The 16,805-nt window shown below is 49.1% G+C and overlaps 1 protein-coding gene, 1 non-coding gene and 1 pseudogene across 2 annotated transcripts; 2 read left to right on the top strand and 1 right to left on the bottom strand.

The window, feature by feature from the left end:
- Positions 1-2,714: 2,714 nt before the first annotated feature.
- On the bottom strand, positions 2,715-11,811 carry LOC118357143 (translation initiation factor IF-2-like). The gene is made up of 4 exons (XM_035728358.1): positions 11,676-11,811; positions 11,140-11,256; positions 5,507-7,530; positions 2,715-5,122 (listed from the first exon to the last, which is right to left on the bottom strand). Exons 1-3 carry the CDS (start codon positions 11,809-11,811, stop codon positions 6,326-6,328), a joined length of 1,458 nt encoding a protein of 485 aa, XP_035584251.1. The 3' UTR covers positions 2,715-5,122; positions 5,507-6,325.
- TRNAL-CAA lies at positions 6,008-6,113 on the top strand. The gene is made up of 2 exons: positions 6,008-6,045; positions 6,068-6,113. It is a non-coding gene; the product is annotated as a tRNA-Leu (tRNA).
- A 776-nt stretch (positions 11,812-12,587) lies between the features above and the next one.
- LOC113918066 lies at positions 12,588-16,368 on the top strand (annotated as a pseudogene).
- Positions 16,369-16,805: the final 437 nt, after the last annotated feature.

Here is a 16,805-nt window from a genome sequence, read left to right as displayed (position 1 = left end):
TTCAAGTGCTGTCCATTGACCCGGGTACCTGCCTAAACAGGAACTGTCTACTCGAGATGTAAGGGTCTGCAGTTGGAAAGTTGGGTGCAGAGTCCCAGTCAAACCTGCATTCCAGTTTCACTTAGTTTAGTGCACAAGGGCAGGGAGGAGGAATAAGGACCCGCAAAATGTGTCCCTGGCGTGGACGCCCAGTCCTGTGGCCAGTGTTGGAGTGGTGTCCAGGCTTAGAGGGGCTCCCCAGGGGACCCAGTGCTCTAGGGGCAGCATTTATAGGAACTTCAGCTGCAGCTAGAAAAAGTCAGAAGACCACCTACCTTACGATACCCTTTTTATAATATGAACAAAAGGACTGGTTACCAGTGGGATGTGTGGGAGGGTGGCAAAGACCTGGAGGGACAGGTTCGTATGTTACTGGTTATCTTCTGGTTCTTGTGGTGGGTTCCTAGGTATTTAAACATTATTTAAATTTTTAATTAAAAAAAAACCCCGCCATTTTGGATGAGGTTCAATGAACTTGTAAATGATTCTAAATTTACTCATCCGCTGAAAGGTAAGCAACATCTGAATTCGCTGAACTGGGATTTGGGCCCCTCAAGGCAAACGGGGGGCCCAGTACCATCCTTCTGGCTCCTGTCTGGTTCTTCCCTCGACGTTGGAGGTTAATGACACATTAGGACCTCAACAACGGTCCTTTATATGCGGTCCATCTTCAGCTGCTCCTGTTTTGGGGACACCGGCCTGGCAGGCAGAGAGGAGCCCCTCCCCCAAGAGCAGACAGGTGTGGAAGAGGCCCGTGCAGAGAGTACAAGGAAACCGAACGTGGATCCTGCCCGTCCAGAGTGTGCAGTCGAGAAGATGAGGCCTCCTGGGGATAACCGCCTAACACAGGTGTGAGACTGAAAGCCAGTCGCTGTCACCAGCGTAGACGCGCCGTTTGTCAGTGCCGTCGTTACCTGCGATCCCAACCAGAGTGTGCTCGGAAATCACACCTCCTCTCAGCAAAACAGAAACACTTCAAAGTTTCTTTCCTAGCGCAGTGGGTGGGCATGTTGCCTCTTCACAAACGAAGGACAATGATTCTTTGTTTCAAATGACACAATTACCCCGAGTTGGGGACCCCAGCTGAACTTGACTCCCCGGGAGGATACAAGAGAAGGTGGCTTCTGTTCTTGGAAAAGTTAATAAAGTCAGTTAGGAGAAAAAATAAAATGAAACAGAAGTAGCAACAAAAGCTGCTTTGTGGGCGAGTGAAATGTGCGCCGCAGACCGGTGTGGTCTGAGGAGCCGAAATCCCACGGCCCCACTTCCTAGGCTGAGAGGCTGGTACTCACTAGCTCAGGCCGGCAATAAAAGTTTTGCTTGATTATGTAACTAAATCACGAAACCTGTGCACCTCCTTTAACCCAGGAGTTCCCCCTGCATGAGGTCTCAGGAATCCTGAGGAAGCCCGGCCGCAGCAGGGTAGATTACGGGGGACTGGCTTGCTAGGGTGTTAATCAAGTAGCTTGGGTTTAAAACTCCAGATGGTACTTGAGTATGACCGTATTGGCCATTACATTCCCTTTCTCCCTATTGGAGAGAAAGCATAAATATCTCAGATTTGGCTTATTTGGTGGCTTAGTTTCACATTTGAAGATTGAAATGTAACCAGGGCATTTGAAGGTAAATGAGGTACATTCCTCCCCCAATTCCTCATTCAGAACGCACAGGATTTGTCTGGATAATAGTGTGGGATACAGCTGCCAAATCCAGTTTGGGGTTTGTGATGCACAAGAATGTAATAGAAAAAGAGGAGATAATTTATTTTAGTGTAGAGATTTCACATTTCTCAACCTACACGGTGTTTTTTTTTTTTTTAACTGGAAAGAAATATGCCAAAGTATTAACAGATGCTTTTGATGAGATTATGGATGGTTTTTTCCCCCTGTATTGAACTCTTCACTATGGAAACCTTTAAGCACACACAAAAATGAGGAAAATATGCCGTGAACTCCCTATAGCATCCCCTAGCTTCAACAATCAATTTATGGCCAATTCCATTTCCAAAATAGCCTCCTCTGAATTTCCACCCCTATCCCTGTTACTCTAAAGCCAATCTTGGACATGATAATCAGAGAATCAGATGTGTTTATGATCTTCACATAAAACATTCATTTCAAGGTTGGGAATCACATTCTTTTTTTAAAATTGGTATAGACTACCACTGTCAGCGTGTTTTCTTTTTAGTTCCCTCTACCCTTTAAAATTTTCAGGCCCTTCAAAGTCCCTCTTGTGGAAGATGTTTTCATAAAAACGTAGGATGGGGAGTCCTATTACACAATAAATGTTAGTAAATAGTAGAAATATTTACATATTTAATTATACCTCACCTTATTCCAGAAAGGAGCAGGAGTTTGACATGCCATAAAAGAAGAAAGAGAAATAAGGATGGGACAAAAGTGACCAGGAGTACAAGTAAATGTATAGCATGATGACGAGAAACAAATATGACCCACATCTTGGTTTTTAAAGATTGTTAAGGGAACCTTGTTAATTTTATAGCTTATAGTTTTATGAGATGAAAATTGAGTAAATAAGGGACAATGAGATTAAAAGATAAAATATAGCGAAAGGGGAGCACCTGGGTGGCTCAGCTGGTTAAGCGAGTGCCTTCGGCTCAGGTCATGATCCTGGAGTCCTGGGATCGAGTCCCACATCGGGTTCCCTGCTCGGCGGGGAGTCTGCTTCTCCCTCTGACCCTCCCCGCTCTCATGTGCGCTCTCTCTCTCTCTCTCTCAAATAAATAAAATCTTTAAAAAATATATATATAGCAAAAGGAATTTCTGCCTGTGTTCTTGGTAAATAGAAACTATCACCGGGGTTTATCTTTCATATAATGAGTTTCACAAATCAATAAGGAAAGATGAACACCTCAATAAAAATTTGATAAGCAATTAACTGCAAACACGAATGTTGAACCTCACTAATAAAGCTATGGAACAACGCCTTTCCACCTTTCACCCATTAAAATGTTTTGTTGTTTAATCATAGTACCCTTTGTTGGTCAGGTTTGCGATATCTAGATTGCTTCAGATTTTCTGGTAGGCAGTTGGACAGTACGTATCAAAAGCTTTTAAAACTGGATAAACTTTAGGGATTTTACTTCTAGAAATTTTTAAGGAAATAATTATAGGTATTTGAAAATAATTATCTACATAAGAATGTTCTTTAGAGTGTTGCTGACAAGAGAGAAGTTAGAAATTATGCGATGTTCAATTGTAGCGGTTTGATATGGGGTATCTGCAGTAGCTTGCAATTAGAAAAGCAGTAGTAATTACACATTTTAAAGAGGTTACAACTGCCACCTCTAGAATCACTTCTGGGGTAACTTCCTTCCTACAGAACTATAGCTTATGGAAGACAGTACAGCAAATCTCACATCTTTGAGGGAGGGAAATTAGGAAACCATTGTTTCCTGTCTTCCTCACTACCATTTCCTCTCTTTTCCTTCCTTCCTTCCTTCCTTCCTTCCTTCCTTCCTTCCTTCCTTCCCTTCTTTTTGAAAGACAGTATTTATTTTAGGGAAAAATGAGCAAATCAAACTCTTAGGAGACTCCAATCTCAAAGTCGTCTATTTGCTATAAATACACACAAGACAACTTTAAAATTGAAGTATGAATGAGGCTTACAACATGGACCAAAAAATTCCTCTTTCCTACAGAAAAATACAACCTAACAATGAAAAACAAACCATGTTTTTTCCTTTCCAGAAAAAATTGCATCGTATGATAATTAAATTCTGAATGAAGCCTAAAAATACTTACCTATGCCACCTAGTCTGAATTTTTTACCCATAATTTAGTGTTCTGGCTGTATCTTCACTAACAAAATGTCTAACTCCCAGAGCAGCATTTACAGTAAATATGGTACCAACATCAAAAGAAAATATTGTTTTAAAAAATGGTGCAAAAGCATTTTGATTTTAGTATAACATATTACAGAAAAGAATATGAATTCAAGTTTGCAATTTTATATATAAACACTGCAATACCCAAAGTATTTTTATCGCTATATTAGTAATGGGTTTTTGGATATGTTTTTAAGGGCTACATAAAAATAGATTCAAGGAATAGATTAAACTGAAGTCCTAGATTAAAATGTCTGGTTTAAAGAATTATCTACAATAAATTTTATGTTTATGTAGGAAAATGTCATTAAGTCCTTTCTACACTATACTGAATGTATTCCCCAAGAGGGAAAAAATTAAAATATCTAAAATATATTAAGATTACAAGATCATGATGGAGATTTTGAACATGCATCTGTTTACGGAATTAACAGTATACAAGATGTTTATTTCATTAAGGACCCTAAAGAAATGAGTTGGTGACGACTATCCTTTGCACAACATTATCACCTCACTTCGGCCACGAGTATGTCCTTGGTATGCGTGTACACGAAATATGTCCGTTTACCCCTCATCAGATCATCCACGGGTTTATTTAGGAGCAAAGGTGAAGGTGCAGAAATATGTGAAGTGTATTTTTCTTTCTTTCAAACAGCATCCCAAGCATGGCTTAAGTGGCCTCAAATTATAAAATACTTAACTGGGCTTTTAGTTATCTCCACAGATTGCGAAAATGTAAATTAAGTTGCCCAGGGCAATCTGGAAATCTAAGCTAGGGCTACCAAAACTCAAATTATTTCTCTTTTCATGAAGAAAAGAGACCTAACCTTTGCCTTACAGAAAGAAAAACGTTTTTGTGTCAATACAGAAAATAACCCACCGGGACAAAATGTACTTAACATTCTCAAATCCGTCTCTATTAGCCCAAAGCAGAGCGGCCGAAACAAGTGGTCGGATCCATCTATTGAGCCCCTGCCTCGCACGCAGGCCGCGTCCTGGGCCGGCAGCAGGCCTGCGGGGGTTTCTTCTGCGCAGTGTCCCGGACCCCCAGGGGCTCTCCGTCCCGCGGGAGGACAGCTGACAAAGCGGGGAAAGCCTCCGTCGGGCGGTGTGGCGCGGGGCCACCGGTGTCCCAGACCCGACAGCGGACGCGTGGCTCGGCTCCGAGCGGCCAAGAGCGGCCCCAGGACCGGGAGTAGGGCCCCCGCCGCTGCCCGCCCCTGCCTCGCCCTGCCCCTGCCTCTGCCCCTCTGCCCCTGCCCCTTCACCTGCCCCTGCCTCTGCCCCTGCCTCGCCCTTCACCTGCCCCTCCTCCCGCTCCTGTACCCTCCGCTGCCGCTGCCCCTGCCCCTTCACCTGCCCCTGCCCCTCCTCCCGCTCCTGTACCTGCCCCTGCCCCTTCACCTGCCCCTGCCCCTCTTCCCGCGCCTGTACCCTCCGCTGCCCCTGCCCCTTCACCTGCCCCTGCCCCTCTTCCCGCGCCTGTACCCTCCGCTGCCCCTGCCCCTTCACCTGCCCCTGCCCCTCCTCCCGCTCCTGTACCCTCCGCTGCCGCTGCCCCTGCCCCTTCACCTGCCCCTGCCCCTCCTCCCGCTCCTGTACCTGCCCCTGCCCCTTCACCTGCCCCTGCCCCTCCTCCCGCTCCTGTACCCTCCGCTGCCCCTGCCCCTGCCCCTGCCCCTGCAGACGTGCGCCCGGGCGCAGGCGCTTTCGGAGCCCAGCAAACTCCCGGACCAGTGCGGGGCCCTCGTGGGGAGGCGGGGGCCGTGCCACGGAATTGGGGGCTTCTGTTCCGTGTGCTGTCGTTCCTCTCTCGTCAGATGAAAACCACTGGCGCTCCGGGACGCGGGTGAGGGCGAGAGGCTGGGAGCCGAGCAGAGGGCTCAGAGCCGGCGCCCTGTCCTCCAGGCGCGCCCGCCGCTGTCCGGCCGCGGGAAGCCGTGTCCGCGTTCGCGCCCCAGCACCCGCGCTCCTCCGCCGAGGTTCCCGGCCGATCCACAGGGGGCTCTGTCCTCCGCCGGCGGCGCCTCTGTCGTCAGCGCTCCCTCCGACGCGCGCACGTCACAGAAGCGCGCTCCTCCACATCTACTTTAGCGGAAAATCTCCCGCCTTCCGCAGGGTGTCAGGATGGCCGAGTGGTCTAAGGCGCCAGACTCAAGCTCCGCTTCCCCGCGCTGGGGGTTCTGGTCTCCGAATGGAGGCGTGGGTTCGAATCCCACTTCTGACACATCATTTTTTTCCTCCTCCCCCTAATTTCCTACACAACTACGCCGATCGGAGCAGCAGGAAGAGAGGTCTTACCAACCTACAGTATTAAAAACGGACTTAAAATTTTCTTACAGGGGCTGTTAAAACACCGAAAATAGCAAAAGCGAAAGTACCGCGATACCTTCTGAAAGCCGAGCGATCTGGCGCAGATTTACAAGGGAGCCGAGACGCCTAGCGGACGGCATCGCGAGATGTCTGGGAAGCGCGAGACTTGGGGTTGGCGGCGGCCGGCCGGCCGAGGGGGGGGGGGGGGCGACGGCGGCGCCCTCCTCGCGATCCCGGGCGGCCGGCTCGGCCCGGGCCCCGTCCCCGCCCGGCTCCGCCCTGCGGCAGCTTCTCCCGCCGCCGCGCCGCGGAGGAGGGCCCGCGCGCATCGTCCGTGGAGCCGCGCCCGAGGTTTCCCTCGTGCCTGGGCCTCCTCGTCCGCCCCGCGCACGCCCTGACCGGGCCAGGCCCGACGGCTCGGCCCTCCCCCGAGCTCCCGGTCGCGTGGCCACGTCTGCGGCGCCCGCCTGCGCGCGGGGGCCCCGCACCCCGAGCCGTCCCCGCCAACGGCGTCCTCCGCCGGGGCTCCTCGCCGCGGGACCTCGCCCCTTGCACGGGCCCTACTCCGGTCAAGCCTTTTTGCTGGCGCCAGGCCCAGCGGGGATTACTGTCCGTCCGGGAGATGCTCCGCGAGTGCTCGTTCGGGGCCGGAGGGTGCCGCCCTGGGCTGCGGCGGCTAAAGTTCACACTGGGGCACGGAAGTGACTTCGGAAAGGAACCAAATAAACGTCGGCCCGTGTGCTTGTCGTACAGTCGCGCGGCCTGGCCAGCCTCAGGGCACGTCCCCGCTCCCGCTCCCGTCCCCGGGGAACGGCGGCCCCGGGCGTGGGGCGCGGCGTCCGGACACGCGGGAGCGCGCTCCTCCCGAGCGCGCACGAGCCTCCCGACGCGAGGGCCGCTGCGGGCGCGCGAAAGCTGGTCCCGCAGCCGGGACCTCGGGGCCGCTCTCGGGCGCCCGTCTGAAGTCAGACGCGGCACCGACGGGGGCGCGCGCCACCGGACAGCCCCGCCCGGCGCCGCTGCCCTCGGTGCGCCCCCGCGCGCGAGACGGAAGAGCGGGCCGAGCGGACGGGACTCCGCCGCCGTGAAGCACCCGCACGGACCCGTCTGCACGGTAGCCGCCGTCGCCGGGAAGCCGTCGGGCGGGTGACGGGACTTCTGAGGACGGCGGGGCCTCGGGGCTTCTTCCGGAGAGCCCGCCGAGCTAGAGAAACGGTGGTGGCCGGGAGAGCAGACGGTGGCCGTGCGCCCTGGAGGGGTCGGGTCCCAGAACTGGTACAGAGCTGCGTCTGGAGAGGAGCTTCCCCTTCCTGCCTCCCTCGCTGACGCCTCTTGGAATTATCGGGAAGAGACTCAACCGGCTTTACCCTTTCCTTTACCCTCCCCCTGGGAAGAAAAATCGGAGGAAGAGTATCGGTTTTCCTTCTTTGACCCCCATTCTGGGCGACACCGATGCTCAGCTGTGCTCCTGTGGCGTCTTCAGCTTTTGCGCTGCTGTTGAACCGAGTGCCTGTGCCTTCAGAGTCGGCCGGGTCCCCGGTGTAGACATGGGACGGACGGGTGGCGCTGGCCCGCTTGAGTTTCAGACCCTAACCGTGTTCGTCCACGTACATTTGCCAGCCACAAGTTCGTATTTTCTTTCTGCCACTGGTGTGTACCCCTAGTTTCCAAAGGGTTAAAAGACTGTTAAAAAAGAAAGTAAATTGGTGACTCTCATACAAATGAAAATGAGTATGTGTCGGATCATGTAACAACCAGGAAGATGTTACAACTGGCTCAAAAGAAAAGTCATGGTGAATCATGTACCTCTGAAACCACTCATACATTATACACTAATGAATTGAATTTAAAGAAAAAAATGTTAAAAAATAAGTTAACAAATTAAAAAAAAATTCGAAGTACTACATATTTGTAGACAATCTGGAATGCTGAAGCAAATTTACGAATAGATTTGTTTTTAACTGTCAATTTCCGGGACAATGATCATTCACATTCTCCTGGACACAATTTCATTTGCATTTCTGTGGATGAAAATTATTTGCACTGTTACCGGCTTCCTACAACTCAGAGTTGTGAGATCGCTCAAAACCAATGAAAATCGCTGTTATGGACTGAGTGTGTCCCTCCAAAATTCATGTTGAAACCCTACCCCCTAATGTCATGGTATTAGGAGATGGGATCTGGGGAGGGTAAGTAGGGTTTAGATGTCATGAGGGTAGAGGCCTCCAAAATAGGATTAGGGTCATTGTAAAAAAATCCTGAGGGACCCTGCTTCCTCACTGTGCTCTTGAGCCATGTGAGAACACAGCAAGAAGACACCCTGTGAAACACTGAAAAGGGCCCTCGTCAGAACCCGACCTCGTGGACCACCCTGATCTGGGATTTTACACCTTCTGGTGCTCTAAGGTGTAAACTTCTGTAGTTAAGCCACCTGGTTTGCAGCATTTTGCTACAGCAGCCACACTAAGACAGTCATCCTACCCAAGGTACCTTGGAAACTTTGTGCCATCCATTTCAAACTCCTTGAAAATGTTTCCTGACAAAAATCACAGTGGAGGTGCATGTGATCACAACCTTCAAAACTGAAACATCTTCCTTATTTCACTGGTACACTCATATGGAATTGGGTTTTAGATCTGAATTTATGAAAAAGTGGAGAATAGGCATTTATCTCACCACATCCTGGCAAGCACCCTCCAGTTTGCAATAATTCTCTAGTCAATCAATATCCTTTTGTGGGAAACAGAACGCCACAACGACCACTGGTGCATGCTCGTTCAGACTCTGAGATCTCTGAGAAAACTCAAGACTGCAGGGTTAAAAATAACCCGAAAGGATCAGAGTGAAACGCCCTTGGGATGTGTGTGGTCTGTTCTAAAGCACACAGCATGTACAAGATGCTTTGTAGATGGGAGGCCAGCTGTAAGCAGCACACTGTGCATTCCCTTCGTTGTTCTCTTATCCTGTGTTAAGGTCCGAGTACAATGGTGTTTACGATTAACTGATCACAGCCAGTTACAGATTTCTTTATTCCTTCTCCACTCCCACTGCTTCACTTGACTAACCCTGTGTGCGTGGAAGAATGTGCCTTACTAAGCCCCTGCTGTAAATCATTATAGATCTGTATCGTTGTAGAAGGTATATTAGATTATGGAAAATAAACCTCGGCACCTCGGGCTGTTAGCTCGGGGTCCCCTGTGCCTCGCTCTACTGTCGTCTCTTTTTCTCAGTTCCTTCGCCGCCCCAGGTCCCCGACTCTCTGAGGTCGACATCCTTTTTTTTTTTTAAGATAGTATTTTTAAGTAATCTCTACACCCAACATGGGGCTCAAACTGACAACCCCAAGATCAAGAGTCCCATGCTCTACTTACTGAGCCAGCCAGGTGCCCCCTACAAACTCTTGATTTTGTAATCCTGACTTTGGCTGGGTGAGGTGATCTTGTGTCTACAGCCTGTATCAGTTGAAAGAATTAAAGAGTGAAATTAGAAGTAAAGTATATATAGTCTTGGGGCACCTGGGTGGCTCAGTCGTTAAGCGTCTGCCTTCGGCTCAGGTCATGGTCCCAGGGTCCTGGGATCGAGCCCCGCATCGGGCTCCCTGCTCCGTGGGAAGCCTGCTTCTCCCTCTCCCGCTCCCCCTGCTTGTGTTCCCTCTCTCGCTGTGTCTCTCTCTGTCAAATAAATAAAATCTTTAAAAAAAACAAAAAAGTATATATGTAGTCTTGACCTGGAGAAACCTGTTAGAGAGGGAGTTTGATCTGGACATCTCAAGGAAGTTGGAAGATGTCCTTACATGTTATGAAGGAAGAGGGTATAAGATTATTATTCCCTCCTTTCAAAATCTGGTCACAAATCAAGAGATTATAATAAGAAAAGGGATCAGAATAAGGCATGAGTTTGAAGGGCAGCAAAATAGGCTCTTTTTTTTTTGGCATAGGATTATTTTGAGAAACAGCAGACTCAGGAGAAGCTCTAAAAACAGAGTACAAGTGACCCTTTTTGTAGTGGTGTCTCCCTCTCTATGAGGAAGAGAAGGATGACCCCGAATCACAAGAAACAAGAAGATACTAACAGACCTTACTCCTGTTTATACTTTTCCCAGCCTGCTCCGGTAACTGACCTGCCTGACACCCTCTTTGTTTCGTCTTTAGCTGAAGATGGTATTCAAGCCTGAATTCTAAGCCACCTTGGAGAGTCACTCATTTTTCCCTGGGTCTCTCCCATGTGTACATGAGATATACACGTTAATAAACTTGTGTTTTTCTCTCATTCATCTCTTTTGTTACCGGGACCCCAGCCAAGAACTTAGAAGGGCAGAGGGAAAATTCTTTTTTCCTCTCTTACAAGTTTCAAAATTCTACAAAAGCCTTTTCTGGGAGTTTCATCCATTACTTCATCTACTTAAAGTCAGGGGAGCAATTAACGTTTGTTCAGGTTTTAGAGCCCAGGTGAGTCTAGAGAAGTTGTGGAATATGAGTTAGACAATCAAGTGATGGCTTTTCAAAGGTATCACACCGTGGAATTCTTCTATCATAGGGGTGGGGCGAAATCACTGCAGCTCAGTAAAATTGTGAAGGTCTGTGGCAAAAGGCCACCTCCCAGTTTAAAGTTCTTTGACTATCAGTAGACCATTTAACCTCGTGCCTTATTTCCAGGATCAAATGAGATAATGTCTGCAACGTGCACACCTCTTCCCGGCACAACGAAAGGGGTCTGCAGGTGCCATGGGTAGTGTTGCTGGGAGAAGCGAACTTAAGTCTGGAAGGACGGGCACAGTGTTCCTAGCTGGACAGCCTGGAAGCCCTCTGGGGTTAGCCAACGGAGACGGGCACCACCGAGAGCGCGAGACCGCCCGCGTCCTAGAGAGCCCTCCAGAGAGACCCTGGTTTCCCCCGCCGGCTGCTCTAGGACCCGCCTCCTCAAGGTCCGTGGGAGCCCACCTTTACTTCCGCTCCCGCGGCGCGCGCGGCCCCGGCTTCCGGGGAGGCCGGCCCAGCCCTCAAGAGGGGGCGGCGAACCTGCAGGGGTGGGGGCCTGAGGGGCGGCGGAGAGCGAGCCTGCGGGGGTGGGGCGCGGAAGGGGGGGCCGCGAGCCCGCAGGGGGACGGCCGGAGGGGGGGCGCCCCAGCCTGGTTGGGCCCCTCCGGCGCGCCCTTCGGCTCGGAACGCGGCCTCCCCGCGGCCCCGCGCACGCCCCCTCCTCCAGGCTGGCCGCCGGAGCTCCCGCGAGGCCGCGCGCTGTGCGGGGCGCCAAGAATCGCAGGAAGACGCTTGAAGTCGGGACCTTCCTGTGTCTTCCTTTTCGGAGCCCTGGAGTTATTCGGAATTACGGAGTATTTGTGTTTTTAGCGCTCATCCTGATTGGTTGTGACATGAAGAGGACGTTGGTGGAAGGGGGCAGGGACTGGACTCGGGTCCTCTCGACCCTGAGCACAAAATCCAGCCTCTGTAGCTGTCTCCATTAGAACAAAACTAACCTCTGTGCGTCCGCAGAGCGTCCCCTGCAGGAGTGCGGACGGAGGGTGCTGACCCCTGAGTCTGGCGAGCACCGGACCAAACCAGTCTGCACCAGGACCGACCCCGGCGCTGAACTTTCTCGGACGCTCCCCTCATTGTGACATTAGAAGTCACACCTGCGGGTGCACATTTAACATGTTAAGTAGACATGCCACGCATGAAGGAGCATGGTCTTCACGCGCGCAGGTGCGGATACATCCCCGCCTCTACCTGCTTGTACTAAACCCTTTCCCCACCGAAGTTTCTGTAAAAAACGCTCCCTGACCTCCCCTCGGGGAGCCAGCCTGAGAATTCCTTCCTTCCGGCGGCCTCTGTTGTGCGGAGCAAAAGTCCCTGTAAAGCCTTGTCTGGGACCCACGAGGCCTCCTGTCCATTTCCGTTGCCTGGCGAGCCCGGGGCCCTGCTGGGTATCAGTCGCGCTTCAGAAACCCTAAGGGACTCATCAGTGTAAATGTGACGTATAGACGGGGGCCTCGGCTCCAGGGGTGGAGAGAGACGTGTGAACGATTAGTAACATCGCCTGGTCAGCGCGCAACAGGTGCTGAGCACCTAATGCTGGTTGTCAATCACAGAGGAAGGGGCCGCCCGTTCGCCGGGAAGCAGGAGAAGCGAGAATCTTTCATTACCTGGGAATTCGAGTTGGTGATCTCTTGTCTCTTACAAGTTTGCTTTGCTTATGGACAACTACTATGGAAATTGTCTTTCGGTAGCATGTAAATAATTTTAGTATTTTTTCCCCTAATACTATTTCCTTATTGTTTCGTGAGTAAGAATGTGTCTGGCATCTAGGTTGTCCAGCTCTTCGGAGGGTTTCCTACTTCTTTGCCACACTGAAGAACCTCGAGAGGAATCTCTCAACGGAGAGCGTGTAATACACTCTGTCGGGTTATTTCAATCCAGCAGACCACGAAGCAAGCGAAGCTGGACCTTGGACCCTCCAAGTTCCAGAGGACCCGGTGGGGCTTGTGACCCTGAAGGTGGAGAAAGATGAACATACTTGGAAAGGAGACTCCAGCATTCGAAGGGAGAAACCGCATACCAGGGAGATCTTTTGCAGGTGCTTCAGTTTTGCTCTCCAGAGACCACAGGACCCCGCGAGGCGCTGAGCCGGCTCCGGGAGCTCCGCCGTCAGTGGCTGCGGCCCGAGACGCACAGCAAGGAGCAGATCGTGGAGCTGCTGGTGCTGGAGCAGTTCCTGACCATCCTGCCCGAGGAGCTGCAGGCCCGGGTGCGGGAGCAGCACCCCGAGACCGGGGAGCAGGCGGTGGCTGTGCGGGATGAGCCAGGAGAACAGGTGGGAGAGAATGGGACCGGTCCTCAGGGAGGGGTTTAGATCCTGCTCTGCCGGGGGGGGGGGGGGGGGGGGAGGCTACCCAGCAGTTGCCCAGTGGGCAACTCTCAGTTTTCTCTAAACAAACGTAGAGCCACTACCTTCAGATTTTGTTTTTGTCCTGTTAGGATTTTTCAGGGATTTTTCTCTTACATCCCAGGTTCTTCACTCTAATTGAAGTCCTGAGGAAGAGAAGCAAATAGTAGAACATTGCTTGAGCAAATACCCAGCTACCAAATGAATACAGAAAATGACCTTTTCAGCATGGAAATGAACCTCTCTTGCTGTTGTGCCATTTCCTGTCACTAGGCTCAAGGTCAGCTTTCTGAACACGGTGTTCTGGTAACTCCTAGAGTGTGTGCAGGGACAGAGACTCACATTTGGTGCAACCAGAAGCACAGCCACCACAAACCCCGGCTAGGACGTCCTGCCCAGAGAAATTGCAGGCATAGACAGTGGCTTGTTCCTGTTGCTCTTGTTTTAATCGGCTCGACTGAGATACACGATAAAACTCAGCAATTTTAAGAGTACAAGTTAATGAGCTTTGACAAATAAATCAATGGCCATAAAACTATCCACACAATGTTTTCATAGTCTAGAAATGTTCCTTCATGCTCCTCTAAGTCAGTCCTTCCCCATTCTCAGACCACTGGCAAACACCAGTTTGCTCTCTCTCACTATAGGTCACTTTAGTTTACTTATCTAGAATTTCATAGAAACCCTTTTTTTTATTGAACAGTGATGCTTTGGAGGTACTGCTGTGTAGTACTATGTTGCGTGTGTCAGTAATCCTTCCTCTTATTGGGTAGAATTTCAGTGTATGGGTATAGCAAATTCATTTGCCAGTTAATAGACATTTGGATTGGTCTAGTCTTTGTCTGAAAATATGCTTTCATTTCTCTTGGGTAAGTATACTTAGGGGTGGTATTGCTGAGTTGGGTGTAAGTGTACTTTAACGTTACAAGAAAACTGCCAAACTGATTTCCAAACTCGTTGTGTTATTTTGCATTGCCTTTAGTATTTGCTTTTTATCAAGAAAACATTGCCCTAAATATTCATTAAGGGTTCACATAAATATAGTGACATATTTGGCTCTTCCGCTTTAAAAAGTCAGTATGAATGATTTTATCTTTTTTTTTTTTTAAGATTTTATTTATTTATTTGACAGAGCCAGAGAGCACAAGCAGGGGGAGCGGCAGAGGGAGAGGGAGAAGCAGGCTGCCTGCTGAGCAGGGAGACCCAGTGGGGCTTGGTCCTGGATCATGACCTGAGCGGAAGGCAGATGCCTCACCGGCCGAGCCACCCAGGCGTCCCCCGAATGATTTTATCTTACTTGTAAATACATATTGCAAGGAAAGATAGGCTTTATCTATAAAAGATATAAAGTCATTGTAACTGAATTTTCCTAATCACAGGAAAATCTATACAGTCCTGGACTGAGGAAGTTAGATCAGTGAGATCCTGGTGACTTCAGGGACCCCACCAGGAGGCAGGAGGGGAGGCGGCTGATACAAGTCAGGGCAGACCAAACTGTAACTGTAGCAAGTCGACCCTGGACTACCTGCAGTTCCATAGCCAGCCAGGCCACAGTGCGCGGTGAGCAGCTGGTAGCGAGCAGTGGGGGCAGGTGGACTCCACTTCCTCCTGTTGGTCCATTTCCTCTCCAGGACTAATGCGTTGTAATCATCATAGCTTTAAAATACATTTTTAAAAATTCTTTAAATTTTTATTTTTTTATTTAACTTCAAGTTAGTTAATATAAAGTGTATTATTAGTTTCAGGAGTAGAATTCCGTGATTCATCAGTTGCGTGTAACACCCAGTGCTCATCACATCACCCAGTTACCACATCTCCCCACCGACCTCCCCTCCAGCCTCCCGCAGCTTGTTTCCTAGAGTTAAGTCTCCTGTGGTTTGCCTCCCTCTTTTTCATCTTATTTATAAGCTATATTGTTAGTATCTTGTAAGGCTTGTCCTCATCACTGCTCTCTAACAGTGCTTTTCTGATTAGTATGTGTGTGTTTTTCCAGATGAACATTAATATCATTCTGTTATCTCCCTCCTTCAGTCCATCCATTATTTTTTGTGTTTATATTTGGATTACATTGAATTGCTAGATTAAGAACAAGGCATATATTTCTATTTATTAAAGGCTTCCTTCTTATAAGGCAATGGTTTTTTTAAAAAAATTCCCAATAGAGACCCTCCACATTTCTTAAGTTTTTTTTTTTGCATTTATTGTTATAATGGGGATCCTTTTCCCATTACATGTTCTAACATCTTTAAGTACTGTCCGCAAACTAAGTGATCTGCGTGAATTTTGACTTTGGTGTCGATCATGAATGATGTTATACAGAAAAATGCAAGAAAGTAATGACCACCTGATCAGCCATTATAGATGCGACACTGGCAGCAGAAAGATTTCATAAATTCATATCCCATGGTTTATATTATGCCCAAATTCAGAGATTGCAAAGTTTAAAGTTCCCTTTTTATTTTAATTTTAGGGTTTTTTTTTTGAAGATTTTATTTATTTTGAGAGAGAATGAGAGAGATAGAGCATGAGAGGGGGGAGTGACAGAGGGAGAAGCAGAACCCGCGTTGATCCGGGACTCCAGGATCATGGCCTGAGCTGAAGGCGGTCGCTTAACCAACTGAGCCACCCGGGCGCCCAATTTTTTTTTTTTTTTTTAGCCAGGCTTTATCAAAGAAGTGATTTTCCTGGGTAACATTTGGAAGCACAGATAATAATAATTGTGTGGGGAATGGGTAGATTTTCTAAGCTTTTTTGTAATCCTTCAAATTTCAATGAGGGATCACAATTCAATATTTTCCTTTCATTGTCTACTTTTAAAATTCTCACATAGGACCATGTCATACGGGAAAAATCAGTTACAATTCCTGTCTATTTTCTGTAGATAAAATACTGTCTTTCGGGGCCCCTTCTCATGGGTACTGAATGTCTGATCACGGGACACCAGGTGACGGTGACATCCTTGCTGCCCGCGGTGGGGGCGATCACACGTTTGCCAAGTGTGTCGGCATTACTATGGAATGACGCTGGGTGGGACATCCCGTGCCTGCTGAAAGCAGAAGAGCTCCCTGATCCTGATGCCGAGCAGCTCTGTTCACGGAGCAACCACCAGAATGGCCAGCAGCTGTGCATTTTGCTCTGATAGAGGATCTGAAGGGAGCTTAAGGCCCCTCCTGCAGGGTCTGCATTCCCCTCAGGTGGGGTGCTCTTGCTCTAACAGGACTCTTCAAGAGGAAAGGGGGCGCCTGGGTGGCTCAGTTGGTTAAGCGACTGCCTTCGGCTCAGGTCATGATCCTGGAGTCCCGGGATCGAGTCCCGCATCGGGCTTCCTGCTCGGCGGGGAGTCTGCTTCTCCCTCTGACCCTCTTCCCTCTTGTGCTTTCTCTCATTCTCTCTCTCTCAAATAAATAAATAAAACCTTTAAAAAAAAAAGAGGAAAGGGAATTGTTCATATTTAATGACTTAAAGAGAAAAGCAGGGATCAGACTGGATTCCAGGTTTTGGTCAGCTTGTTTAACGGAAAATGAATATAACTGCCTTCATGATAATGTTTTGTTATTACAGAATGCTTATGGTCTTGTGAGAATTATTCCTTTTGACTAAACCATATTGTATTTAGTGCAATTTGAGTTTATTTGTTTTCCCAATCCTTAAAGTTTGTTTATTTTAAGAAAGCGCTATACCCAAGGTATAGCCAAGGTAGGGGTATAGCGCTTTCTTTAAATAA

The sequence above is a fragment of the Zalophus californianus genome, chromosome 7, assembly GCF_009762305.2.
Source record: "Zalophus californianus isolate mZalCal1 chromosome 7, mZalCal1.pri.v2, whole genome shotgun sequence".
Classification (NCBI taxonomy): domain Eukaryota; kingdom Metazoa; phylum Chordata; class Mammalia; order Carnivora; family Otariidae; genus Zalophus; species Zalophus californianus.
The sequence above is the reverse complement of the archived record's forward strand: the minus strand, read 5'-3'. Positions and strand labels throughout refer to the sequence as shown.